We start from the raw sequence: 14,460 nt of genomic DNA on the forward strand, positions 1-14,460 counted from the left end.
TGAGTTATGCAGGGCACATCTAAGATATATTTAGATGTTAATATGAGTTTAAGTATTATTTATGAAAAATTGAAAAAGGTTGTAGGTCCCACATATAAAGAGATATTAAGTTGACAAATATTGTAAATCTTACGTGTAATGAGATTTTGAATTGAGATAAGTTTAATAATTTTGAGAGTTGTCTATTTAGATGTTAGACTCAGCTTATAATTAGACTGAACTGAATTGATCTCAATGCATTCCAACAACCAAATTAACCACTCTACCAAAAAAGATGTAACAAGTAAATTTATTATAGCAATAAATAAGAGCATAGAGATCTTAGAATTAGATCTTAACATTAATCTCAATGATAAGAAATAACAACGATTTACATTAAAAAAAATTATAAATTAATGAAAAAATAGATAATAAATAAATTTTTTCAAAATTAAAACTAAGAATCTAAAGTGGGCCCCGTAAAATCCTGCCTATAAATCTCTTCCCTTTTCATTACCTCCGCTTTTGGTAATGATAAAAAATTAAAAATCCAGGAATGGAGAGCCAAGACATTTTCGTAATTGAACGGAAGAATCGAGCCCAGGACCGTCATCCCACGATGTCCCCACACGCCGGCCTTACCCGTAATACTGGCAGAAAACCATGGGCAATATTGGTATTCCAGTCAGTAGAAAGAAAAAGTGGACGGCAGTGATCTTAGCGCCTGCTAAGTAATATTATTATATATATAATGGCGACTCCCGAAGAATCTTCACTCACACATTCCAATCCGGCCATTGAACTTTCTTCAGCTAACTCCCAACTCTCTGATTCCCTCTGTTTACTGTGTGCGAGAGAGGGAGAGACAGTTTGCATTGAAGTCTGTGAAGTGTTAACGTTCTTTTCAACTGTAATTCGTTGAGATCGGGACTCGAGAGTTTGCATCTCTTTCCTTGTTTCTCTCTGTTTTCTGTGGGAGTTCGAGACACTCAAGAATACGTTTGCAGGTATAGTTTTTCCCGAGCTTTTTCCACACGTTCATGGTGTTCGAGCATGCATGCCTTTTCAAATTAATCTCTTGGGTCTTTTAAAGTCCCTCGTCCTTTCAAATTCTTAACCTTTTGCGAGGTGCCTTTCAAGCTCGACATCACATGCCACGTGAGCTCTCTCCGTTTTGGGTTATTTACTTGATTTTTCCGGTTTCGATACTCTTCTCGTTAGCTGATACGTACTCCCGGTTTGACTGATTTTTTGTCAACCAAAACGAGTTTTGAGAGCTGTTTTGCTTTCAATTTTTCCGTGTTGACTTTTCAGCGTGCCAAACCGGGAGTAAAACTGGGATGGGGATCGAGTCTCTGGAATTTTCAGCTTTGAAGCTAGAACTTCGGTTTAGAGTAATAGTAAAACCAATCGTACTTGCTGCTTTACATTGGTTTTCAGTATTTAGTTCTCTCTGTGTTGTCTGAGAATCTGTTTCCAGGAAAATTCCGTAGAGTTGACCAAATTGACTGCCGTCAAAAAAAAAAAAAAAAAAAAAAGACGAATGATTTGAGCTCTGAGGAGACCTGTTTTTAACTACTGGTTCTCGGGTTTGGTGAACTTCCTTCACTTCTACGTTGCTATTCAATTCTTGACTCTTCGCTTGTGCATCTCTTCGAAAATTTTCCCAAGCTTTCGCTTTCATTTTTCTCGATGATAAACCTGGTCGTATTAAACTATGGTTATATTTTGTTTAACTTTTGGCTTTTGTTAAAAGACTGACAGATCATTTTGATCTTCATTCAGCTCTGTTTGGTTGCTTTGAAACCCGAGGGAAAGAAAAGAAATAAATAAATATAAGAAACGATAACTTTCGGTCTTTTGTTATAAACACTAAAGTGCTTTCCCCCCCTTATATTCCACTTCCTGTGTTTTGCTAAGATGATAATGATCCAACGCTACCATGCCAACTTGGAAGTTGTACTAAGCTTTATGCACTGGAAGTGTTGCTTTTTTGAACTTATCCAATTCTGATATAATTCAAAAGTTTGCACGCGTATGTCTAGATTTTTCATCTTTTTCTAACCAAAAGGAGGGAGGGTCTTTCAGTTTGTTTGAATTCCTCATCGACATTTGTTATTTGCTTGCGCGAGCATGTGCTGGGGACATTCGAGACACTTTGTTCTTTTTTACTACCAAGTTCAGTTCAGTAATTGCCTTTTGTTTACTTTAACTAGTGCTCAAGCTTTTCTTTTGCCTGCAGTCGAAGCTCTGTGAAGATGCTAGAGAAGATGGAAGAATTTGACTCGGAGAGAGTGGTAGAGGAATTCGAAGCAATAACGAAGGACGCTGGAAAGGTTCAGAGAGAGGCCCTGAAGAAGATTCTTGAACAGAATGCATCGGCAGAGTACTTACAGAATCTTGGTCTCAATGGAAGAACTGATCCTGAGGGCTTCAAGGCATGTGTTCCCCTTGTTACCCACGAGGAACTGGAACCATACATTCTGAGAATTGTAGACGGTGATCCTTCTCCAATTCTCACTGGAAAACCAATCACAACCATCTCATTAAGGTCTTTGTAATCTTTCCTGTTGGTTTTTCTTCTTATTTGACCTGGACTTTGAGCTTGTTCTAACAAAAGTTTATGGTTCTGAGAATAAGTTTTGACTTGCTGCAGTTCGGGAACTACTCAGGGAAAGCAAAAGTTCATACCCTTCAACGAGGAGTTGATGGAATCCACCATGCAGATATATCGGACATCTTTTGCTTTTCGAAACAGGTAATCAATAAACTCTAAATTAATGTTAGTGATTTAAAATATATATATATATATATATATTTTGTGTCCAAAAAAACCCAAACCTTTTTGCGAGTTTTCTGAGCATAGACCGTACCTTGTTGGACTAATATATGATATCCCATGATGCCTTTTTAATGTTTAATCTAACCCTTTTCTGCTGATTTGAAATGATATCCAATTCTGCAGAGAGTTTCCTATTGGGAATGGAAAGGCCTTGCAGTTGATTTACAGCAGCAAGCAGTTCAAAACCAAAGGGGGTCTGGCAGCTGGAACTGCTACCACTAATGTCTTCCGTAACTCTAAGTTCAAGAGGACAATGAAGGCGATGCAGTCCCAATCCTGCAGCCCTGATGAAGTAATCTTTGGTCCCGATTTCCATCAGTCTCTGTACTGCCATCTCTTATGTGGGTTAATCTTTCGGGATGAAGTTCAGTTTGTAACCTCTACTTTTGCCCATAGCATCATCCATGCATTCATAACCTTTGAACAAGTTTGGGAAGAACTGTGCACTGATATCAGGTATGGGGTCCTCAGCAGCAAAATCACTTTCCCGCCTATCCGTACAGCTATGTCAAAATTGCTCAAACCAAACCCTGAATTGGCAGATTTGATTCATAGAAAGTGCACAGGCCTGAGTAACTGGTATCGACTAATACCAGAACTTTTTCCAAATGCAAAGTACATCTACGGGATCCTGACAGGATCAATGGAGCCTTATTTGAAAAAGCTGAGGCACTATGCAGGGGAGCTGCCCCTGTTGAGTGCTGATTATGGGTCTTCTGAAGGATGGATTGGAGCAAATGTCAATCCACATCTGCCACCCGAGCTGGCCACTTTTGCCGTTCTTCCTAATATTGGGTTTTTTGAATTCATCCCTCTGAGGGACAACATTGAGAATCAGGATCACAATGGGATGGAGTCCAGTTTCCTGTGTGTGGAGCCTGAGCCTGTGGGTTTAACTGAAGTCAAGATCGGTGAAGAGTATGAGATCGTCCTCACCAATTTTGCAGGTACTACAAGAAATGCTGTTATTCATCTAAAGTTTTCTATTTCCTAATCACATTTAGGATTGTCTTTCCATCTTAGTGTCCATATCATGTGAGAGTAGGTGTCGGCAGAACAGCTTCTAAATCCTTTGGCAGTATTCCTTCTATCTATACAGTCTATACTGTCATGTTTATTTGGTTATTTGTTGTTGTTTAGCTGCAGTCTCAAGACAATGAGATTCTTAATCCACTAGTTGACATGACTAAACCAGCTGGCTAAGACAAATGCATCTGTAATTGTTTGAACTTAATTATTTTGGTTGGCAAAAGACATCCAATTAATTAGCATATGGCATGAATTCCTCAACTGTAACATTCAGAAGGTCTTTTTGGCATCTTTATTGTCCCCACTTAGGAAATCCAGAGGCGCCATCTGTACTCTGTTGACAAATCGATGCTTGAAAATCAGTTGTTATTAATTATGCAACAGTCAGCTTTTCACACAAGACTAAATACATTTTTGTTTTCTTGTTCAGTGTGCCTACCACTAGTTTTAAGATAACATATAATATTGCATTTATTTATTAATTTTGTATGACTATCAAACTGTTTCTTCTTGATATTACATGACGCTGTAATACAGGTTGGTTCCCTTTATATAAAAATATTAATTTATTTTAGTTATAAATTATTTAGTTGAACTTCTACATATTTTAGTTGCGAGAGAAAAGTGGGCTCTGTTATTGTTGTTTCGAGGGGTAGTTTGAAGCCTGCTTTTTAATGGAGGTCGGTCTTCTATCTTAGTTATTAGCAACTGACCTTGACTTTTCAACATTTTTTTTAAAGGGATTGTGATGCCATAGCATATACTTCTTCTTTTTCCTTAATTTAACCACAAATAGTATGGATATGAGATATGTTAGAAATGCAGACATAATACATACTTCATCAGCTAGCATTAAAAATGCATTTTTTTCACACCAGCTTGAATTCCTGTTTTTCAGATCTTTAATTTTGAAATAAACTGCAGGTCTCTACCGCTATAGGCTTGGAGATGCAGTAAAGGTGGTGGGATTCCATAACTCCACCCCAGAACTTAAATTTGTTTGCAGGAGGAACCTTCTGCTATCCATAAACATCGACAAGAACACCGAGAAAGATTTACAGCTTGCCGTGGAGGCGGCTGCCATGCTATTAGGAGAAGAAAAGCTGGATGTTGTTGACTACTCTAGCCATGTGGACTCATCCACAGATCCTGGCCACTACGTGATCTTTTGGGAAATAAATGGGGAAGCAAGTGAGGATGTTCTTAAGGAATGCTGCAACTGCTTGGACAGGTCTTTTATTGATGCAGGCTATGTCAGCTCGCGTAAGGTCAAGACCATAGGAGCACTCGAACTCCGAGTTCTCCGGAGAGGAACTTTCCAGAAGATTCTAGATCATTATCTAAAATTAGGAGCTGCTGTTAGCCAGTTTAAAACACCAAGATGTGTAGGCCCGACAAACAATCTGGTGCTGCAAATCTTGCGTGCTAATGTTGTTAAGAGCTACTTTAGTACTGCTTTCTAGTTGCATTATAATTTAAATATGTTTGCATTTGCAATTTGATGTTTCCCATATCATATCGATTTCAATCTCTGTCACTCTCTCTGTCTCTCCCTCCCTCCCACAAGGATTAGGATGACAACTATAAATTAACATAGCCACATGGGATGTTTGATTGTGGTAAAGAAAGATGTAAGTGAAGGGAAGCATTGAATTATTCTGTGGATCAACCTACAGATCAGACAAAACTATGCATAAAAAGAGGTTAGTATTTTACATTGATTCCATTCATCTCAAACCGTTATGGTCAATTTTTTTTAAGGCTCTGTTTGGATTGGATTTTGTAATAAACAACTATATATGATAGACCTTATCGAGCCAATCAATTCAGGAACATTGGGACCTCATTATGGGCCTCATTATAACCTTTCAAGGCCCAACACTCACTGCTAGAAGGGCATCAAATTGATAGGATTGCATTCAAAGCACTCAAATGTTAGACACAACTGGGCCCACCCTTTCGGCTATAGGATCCAACCATACTTCGACTGATGTCGACTAGTCTTCTTTCTCCTAGAAGGACAGATCATCATACTGTCGTCCAAATCAATGTGTGTATCAGTATTTTAAAAAATAATAATACATGAATAATTATTTTATAATATATTTACAATCAAAGAGTTATAAAAAAGATGTAACAGAGCTGCAGGTTAATCATTTTCAATATACGATGAAGATCAAAAAAATATGTAGTGGTCTATTAAAATTATTGCATTTGATTAAAATATTTAAGAGTAGTTGATGAACCTTACTGCAGAAAACTTATTTGGATTGCGTGACTGCTTTATTTATGATATTGTTTGGAAAATGTTGGGAATAAGTCTAAACCGGCGAGGAACCGCTAGCTTAGAGGCAGGGTAGTCCGGAACCCCGAGAGGAGGCGATGAATATAAAGTGGCTAAATCGTGGTGTTCAAGGAAGCAATCTTAGATGGTGACCCAGCAACTCAAAGAGAAGCGTACAGAAACAGCCACAAGGACAAGAAGCTTAATCATGGAAGAAAACTGGATTTATTGGAGGTTTGGACCTCGGTGATGACTGCTACATATGATACTCCTGGACATTGGCCTATTTCATGATCGTCACACCAACCATCCGTCTAAGTTCCAACATTTAGGGCTAAGTAAAAATTCAATTCTAAATCCGACTTCACTTCGACTCTAATTTCAATTTTTTTTTTTAAATTCTGATCAGAGTTAGAGTCGAAGGTGTCGTTAGACCGACTCTACCCAATCCAACTCTGACTTTCTAACACATGTACTCCAACTTTGCCCTTAAACTTTGAACCCAATTCTAATATTGTACAAGGGACTTCAGATCCTACTTTGAAAAGATTTTTACATCTACCCAGTCAAACACGGGATATTGAGGATTGCTTTAAGGATCTTGAAACCAAAGTAACAAGAGAGATAAATGATAGTTTGACAAGGACTTACACCAGCAAAGAGGTAAAAGATGCAATAAACCAGATGGCCCCATTTAAATCTCTTGGGTCGAATGGTTTTGGAGCATTTTTTTTTTCAAAATCATTGGTGTACAATAGGAGATGAGGTGAGCTCAACTGTACTGGCTTGTCTTAATGGTAATATTTTAAATCCCTCAGTGAACTTTACTCATATTGTGCTTATTCCCAAAATAAAGAACCCCACACACACAAATGATTATACACCAATTAGCTTGTATAATGTCCTATATAAAAGTATGTCAAAGGCACTGGCCAATAGACTTAAGAAAGTATTGACAGATATCATTTCTCTTAATCAAAATGCTTTCATGCATGGGAGATTGATAACTGATAATATTATGGTGGTGTATGAGGTGATGCACTCTATGAAAGTCAGAAAAAAATGTGCTCAGAGTAGTCTGCCTATAGAGATAGATATGTCTAAAACCTACGACAGAATAGAGTGGCTTTTCCTAGAGAAAATTATGAGGAAGTTGAGATTTTGTAGCAAATGGGTAAAGATGATTATGCTGTGTGTTTCTACTATATCATATTCAATTATGGTAAACGGCAAGTCAGGTGAGAGAATCTTTTCATCAAGGGGTTTAAGACAAGAAGACCCCTTATCGCCTTATTTGTTTATCTTATGTGCCGAGAGATTAAGCTCCATACTAAATAATTTTGATTTTAAGGGGGATACAAGAGGGGTTGCTATAGTAAGAGGAGGAACAAGAGTGAATCATGTTTTATTTGCAGATGATTGCATGCTTTTTGGAAGGGCTAGATTGGATGAATGGTTAAAAATTCAAAGAATTCTTTGTAGATACGAAAAGGCATCTAGATAGTTTTTGAATGGAGAAAATACAATAATATATTTTAGTTCCAACACCAAAATAGAAGATAAAAGGGATGTCTTAGCAGCAGTGAGGGGTAGTTTTGAAAAGTGCCTTGGTCTTCCAACGATAGTAGGTAAGTCAAAGTACAATAACTTTAGAGGTATCAAAGAGAGAGAAATAAACAACTGGAAGAACGTTTACCTATTTGCGACTGGGAAGGAAATCATGATAAAGGCAGGACTGCATGCAAGTCCAACATATACCAGGAGTGTCTACAAGATTCCAAAGAAACTGTGTCAAGTGTTGAATGTAATTTGTGCTAAGTTTTGGTGGAGAAATCAACAGAAGAGCAGTTGTGTGCAGTAGAGGAGTTGGGAAAAAGTTGAAAAACAGAAAGGGAATGGAGGTTTAGGTTTCAGGGACTTGGAGTGCTTTAATATGGCCTTGCTAGCCAAACAAGGTTGGAGATTTATCATGAATCCTAATAGTCTAGTGGTAGTGATCTTCAAGGAGAATACTTTAAAACAAGATCCTTCCAGAGTCTAAATTGGGAGATAAACCTTCACGAATATGGATGAGTGTGTGGGGTTGTTGAAAGAAGGTCTGAAATGGAGAGTGGGTAATGGACACAACATCAAAATATGGGGGCACAAAATGGTTGTCTAAACCTGTTTCCTATAAAATTCAGTCCCCAATTAGGATTCTGGATGCACATGCAAAGTTGAAGGATATTATTGACCATTAGACTTATGGCAGGAATGAAGAGTTGATAAGAAGTATTTTTATACACGAGGAGATTGAACAGATTTGCAGTATCCCCTTGAGTAGCGAGAGTGCCTAAGATAAACTGATTTGGGGCCCATTTGAGAAAGGTTTATTTATAGTAAAAAGTGCTTATCATGTGGAAGTGGATAGAAAAAAAGCAATCCAAGGTGAAACTTTAGAGGAAAAGCAAGCTTGATGGCAGATGGAAGAATATTTGGGAGCTAAATGTCCTTGGGAAAGTAAAAAAATTTCTTTGGAAAGTGGGTAATGACATATTAGCCACAAGAAGGAATCTTTTCAAGAAAAAGATTGTGGATAATCCACTTTGTCCCATTTGTCAGTTTGAAGATGAAACAGTTATGCACATGTTATGGCAGTGTCTAATAACCAACAATGTCTGGGTAGGGATGAAAAGCCCTCTACAGAAGTGGAAAGAAGCAGAAGATGATTTCTTTAACTTGTGGGAAAAACTAAAAGAGAAATTAACAAAAGCAAACTTGGAGATGACAACAACAACAATGAGGGCTATGTGGATGAAGAGAAACGAGTTAACTTTTGCTAATAAGTTCAAAAGCCCCATTAGTGTTATCATTAGCAAGGGAATCCCTTCAAGAATACCAAACAGCAAACCAGTTGCTAAAGAGGCTAATAACACAGTTACAGCTGAAAGACAGAGCTAGTTTTGGGAGAAACCAAAGGAGAATTTTGTTAAAGCTAATTGGGATGCAGTAGTGGATTTAAAAAACAAGAAAGTAGGAATTGGAATAATTATTAGAGATGAGAAAGGAGATGTAATGGCAGCAACGTGTGGTCAAAGAAAGTTCTTCCACCAACCAGCTACAGCATTGAGTTTAGCCTTATGGAGGGCAGCAGATGTGACACCCCCAAATTTCGTTTGGGATCGGACGGACATTTGAAGTATCGAGACATGCAACACAAGGTTACCTGCCCCCGTTCATGACATATAAGATGCAATGTTCCTAACATGCATCTAGCATTATGCAATATTTGCAGCGGATAATTTTTTTTTCTTTAGCAATACTATGCACCAAATTGAAAATATCCCAAATGCTTAAAACATACTTCATACATAAAGACCCATTGAATAGATCACAACACTAGTCCAAAATAGTTATGATCCAAAAAGTACTAAAGATGCAACTCCATTGTACAAGTAGTAATTTACGTTAACTACTATATTAACATTGACGTCGCACCGTCGCTTAGTCAACTGTGTCTAGTTGATCAGCTCCTGATTCTCCTTCAAGTCCTGTAACAAGATCTACCATTCGGGAGGAATGGTAGTTGGGACTACCAAAGTGAGATTTGATTACAAATTTCAGTAAGTTAACAAAAAAACTTCCACGCAAGCTAATGATGCATGCATGACAGTAAAAGCATAAATGCATAATCAAATTCATAAGTAATTAAAGCATAACTTGGCGTACAACATAGCATAATTGACATAACTTAAATTGAAACATGAACTGAACTTGACTGGACATGAACTTGATCTGAAACTTGACTTAACATGAAAAATACATACTCCACAGTTGTTGTGGCCCCATGTATTCTACGTGTAAATACATACTCCACAGTTGTTGTGGCCCCATGTATTCTACACAAACTTGACTTAACATGAAAAATACATATTCCATAGTTGTTGTGGCCCCATGTATTCTACACAAACTTGACTTAACATGAAAAATACATACTCCACAGTTGTTGTGGCCCCATGTATTCTACACAAACTTGACTTAACATGAAAAATACATACTCCACAGTTGTTGTGGCCCCATGTATTCTACGAAAACTTATTCTTTAACTGCTTAAATACATATTCCACAGTTGTTGTGGCCCCATGTATTCTACGTATCACAATTGCTGTGTCTCACGTAGTATATGCGTCACAATTGCTGTGACCCCATACATAAGTAATCAAGATGAAACGTGACTGGAATACGAAATGACTGAAACCCTGATGTAACATAACGTGACTTGAATATAACTTGAAATACATGACCAACTTGAGATAGAAATATTTCGTAACATTGCATAACATATAATAGACAACATATTTAACATGACATACTTGCAACAGTGAATATTACATGACTTGACATACATGTAATAGATGGCATACTTAGCATGACGTACTTGTAAGGTACAGTAATACATGACAGAATATATTATGTAACAAATAAAAATTGACGACAGAATAAATTCTGTATAATAGACAATTACGTGATAACTTGGCATGGTATGACATATATAATAACACACATACATACACTGTAGTTCTTTTACTTAGCACACATACACAGTAGACTGCTAGTAAGTTAAAAACTAACTTACCTCGATCTCCGCGTTTCTTATAAAACTTCAAGTGCGACCACGAGGAACTGTAATTAGTAATTCTAAAAGTTAGAACTAAATCACTAATAATTTGAAATATGGAAAATACTAACTTAAAGAATAAAATTTTCATTTTACTCTCTACATGTGGGAAAATGACCGTTTTACCCATAACTTAAGGATTTTGCATACTAACTCCAAAAGTTTCCAAAATTTATATTCCTCATGTAAATTTTGTCCTAAACTTAAATATCAACTCAGAAAAATTTAAAACAAAACACAACTATGAATAACACACTATGGCCGAAACATCCATAGGCCATTTCCCTTGATTTTTGTTGCAATTCCTTCCAACTTCAAAACTCATGCTTAAACCAAAATTTTGCAACAAACATCTTCCAATCCTAAGTTCAAAACCATACTTAAAACATCCATTTAGAAAAAGCTAATAATTAACACCAAACTTTTTGTAAAAAAAAATGCAAGCACTTGAATCACAAGTTTTGACCTTAAATCAAAACATCTCCAAGAATTTCAAAAATCAAATCTTACTTCTAACATATTCATAATATCATCCTAACATCAACCATGCTTTAAATCATCAAACTAAAGTCACCAAAATCACAAAATAACATTTGGAGTTTTTGGTTTTACACTTAGTCCAAAAACAGAAACTTTTTCATCAACTAGTTTTGATAAATCTCTTGATCTATGACTTATAAATATATGATCTTCAAACCAAACCATCACATGGTTTAAAAAGATGTCCTAAAACATATATAAGCTTCTAATTCAAGATCACATGGTTAGAAATTAACCAAAACATAAATTTAGCCAAGAATATCCACACTTTGGCTTATTTGAATATCTCTTTGCATAAAATTTCATATCTTTGAAACTAACATCAAATATCTTCAAAATAATAATATAACATGTATATAAGATACTTAGGATCCTCAAATAAAATTATTAAAGTCATTAGAATAGGTTTAGACCACCAAAGAGTTAAACTTTCTCAAAACAGAAACTGTTTTTCTTCTTCCAGTTTTTAAGTTTCTAAATCTAAGAAAATCTTTCATCAAAACCTTTAATCATGCAAAACTCCTCAACCAATAGTCACATATACATGTTAACAATACTCCATAAAAATTTCGGAACAATATCTATCCATTAGCTTGGTCAAAAACTCCAAACTATAACATATTCTCTAGTTTATCTCCCAGAATGACCTTTCTATAGTTTACACAATATTTGACTAACGAAATGATCTTCAAATGGGGAAAATAAGATATCCATGTAAACTAGACTAAAAAAGAAACAACTTATATGAAGGAGACTTTATGATAAAACACTTACAAAAGCTTCAAAATTGGTGTGCAAAAGACCTCCTAAAAGCTGTCTGAGAGAGAGTGTTTGATATTCTTTCAATGGAAAGTGTAAATGAAGATAATTTCGTGGGAAGAGGTGGCTGGAGATATTTATGGATGAGATATGGAAGAGATGAGGCTGGAGTTGAGAGTTGAGTGTAGTTTTCTCCTACCCAAAATATCTATAAAAGATTATCTCATAATATTCTATCCAATAGTATCTACAAAAAATAACTTAAGATATTTTTATCTAATAATATCTATAAAAATCAACTCAAAATAGTTTTACCCAATAATATTCATGAAAATTACCTCAAGATATTTCTTTTTATCCAATAATATCTACAGTTTTGAACAGACGTTTTGTCCGAAAATATGAAAAAATGTTATTGCTCCATAAGACTTTAAATAACCCTCCGAGTCTAATGGAACAAACCATAATACATTTTGACACTTCTAACTATCTCTAATAATCAAAAACACACTTCTGATACCATAGTAAATAATAACACTAACTATGTAGTTAGACAAAAACCTATACGATTAATGGATTAGTGAAAACTTATGGGGTTTTCACGAGATTCCTAAAGTTAATAGAAATTTTACAATTGAATTTCTAACGGGCTGTTACAGCAGAGCTATGTAGAGATTTGAAATTTTAAAAAATGATATTAGAAGGTGATGCAAAGGTAATCATAAATGCAGGCAATAGTGAAGTAGAAGATTTGTCTAGCTACAAGAACATTATACGAGAGATCAAGAAATATATGTGTGATAGAAAAGAGTGGGAGGTGAGATTTGTAAATAGAAAGAAAAATATTGTGGCACACGCACTAGCTAGAGTAGCTTTGCAGTTTGAAAATGAAAGAATATGGATTGAGGAAGCACCAGACATTATAACTAGTGGTATGGTAAAAGACAAATTTTGTAATGGATGATTTTACACAATGAATACAAGAGGTTATTTAAAAAAAAAAATCTAATATTGTACATGTGTTTTAAAAATATATGTTTATTTATATATTTATCATATATACTAGTATAGTATATAGTTATATAACTAGAATTTATATAATTAAATTCAATAATATATTAGTATGAACTAATTATTATAAAATAATATACTTATACTGTAATATAAATAGACTAATGATAGTTTGGTATATGTAAACATCATATTATTACTACCATACATAATCAAATATAGAAATAAGTTAGATAATAGTATTTAAATAAATCTAATATAATAAGTTAACAACTCATATTCTAATTTACGAAAGTATAATAATATGTAATTAGACACTAGAAAGCCTAATATATAATTAAGTTAGAAATTAGTTAGACATTAATATAATGACACGTAATAATAATTTATAATAACATGTAATTAGATACTAAAAATAATATGTAATACTATAGTATGATAACTTGTAATGATACTATCGTATAAGTATTGTATAAAAATAAGTTAGATAATAATATAGAAGTAAAATTAGTAGTGAATGATTTAGTTTTAGTTTTTAATTTTTTGAAAAATTTGAAATTTGAAAACACATAAAAAAACTCTTTTGTAAAATAGACTAAATATGAAGCTAAAAAAAATCCAAAATTGAAAGCCCAAATATTAAATTTGATATTTGTGCATAATTATGTAAAGATATTCTAAGACTATTTTATTTTGGATATTTGAAAATTATTTGAATCTGCTTTATATAAAGAGCAATAATCCTAACCACTGTAATGGCACGGCACGAATAGGGGAGGTGATCTATGAAGAAAGTTTGTGAATGTAAATTTGTTGAGTATAGAGAAGTCGAAAATTAGAGTGGGTGTGTGTGAAAGTTAGATCAAGGAGTGAGCAGAGATGGCAAAGCCGTTACCGGCGCTGCTAAGTTGGTGGGAACCGTCAGTAGTAAGGACTCGAAAAGCAAGGAGTGGCAGCCTGAAGTACCAAGATCTTTGACCAACGCACGAATGAGATGGAGCGAGGGTAAATTTATTGTGGTTGAAATTCAGAGGGTGATGGAAAAAGAATGTGATTGAGCAACGGAAAAGAAAGTAGGGAAAATGAGATTTCGTGGGAGAGAAAATGGGAGAGGAAGGTTAATAGGGAAGAGGGGATTTTAGGAAGAAGAAATTGAAGAGAAGTAGAGAAGAAACCGTCAAGGTGGGGAAAACAGAAGGGAACAAGAGCATATGTGACCATAAGGGGTTGTTTTCTGGGTCTGGGTCTTACATCCTTCGCCCTTATGAAAAGTCCATCCTCAGAATATGCTACAAGCTATCCAGATTTCAGTCAAACAAGTGTGGGTACTTAACTTGCATCTCTTCCTAAAATTCCCAA

General features: G+C 35.3%; 1 protein-coding gene across 1 annotated transcript; it reads left to right on the forward strand.

Annotated features, from left to right (window-relative positions):
* The first annotated feature begins 738 nt into the window (after window positions 1-738).
* On the forward strand, window positions 739-5,347 carry LOC122310967 (jasmonoyl--L-amino acid synthetase JAR4-like). Its single transcript, XM_043125274.1, has 5 exons — window positions 739-986; window positions 2,222-2,530; window positions 2,636-2,737; window positions 2,945-3,768; window positions 4,775-5,347. The coding sequence occupies exons 2-5, from the start codon at window positions 2,238-2,240 to the stop codon at window positions 5,311-5,313; spliced, it is 1,758 nt and encodes a 585-aa protein (XP_042981208.1). The 5' UTR covers window positions 739-986; window positions 2,222-2,237; the 3' UTR covers window positions 5,314-5,347.
* Window positions 5,348-14,460: the final 9,113 nt, after the last annotated feature.

This window comes from Carya illinoinensis, chromosome 1 (genome assembly GCF_018687715.1).
Source record: "Carya illinoinensis cultivar Pawnee chromosome 1, C.illinoinensisPawnee_v1, whole genome shotgun sequence".
In the NCBI taxonomy this organism is placed as follows: Eukaryota; Viridiplantae; Streptophyta; class Magnoliopsida; order Fagales; family Juglandaceae; genus Carya; species Carya illinoinensis.

Coding starts and splice junctions, on each gene's coding strand:
- LOC122310967 (XM_043125274.1), top strand. CDS start 2,238: ATGCTAGAGAAGATGGAAGAATTTGACTCGGAGAGAGTGGTAGAGGAA. Junction 2,531..2,635: donor ATCACAACCATCTCATTAAG/GTCTTTGTAATC, acceptor GACTTGCTGCAG/TTCGGGAACTACTCAGGGAA. Junction 2,738..2,944: donor TCTTTTGCTTTTCGAAACAG/GTAATCAATAAA, acceptor CCAATTCTGCAG/AGAGTTTCCTATTGGGAATG.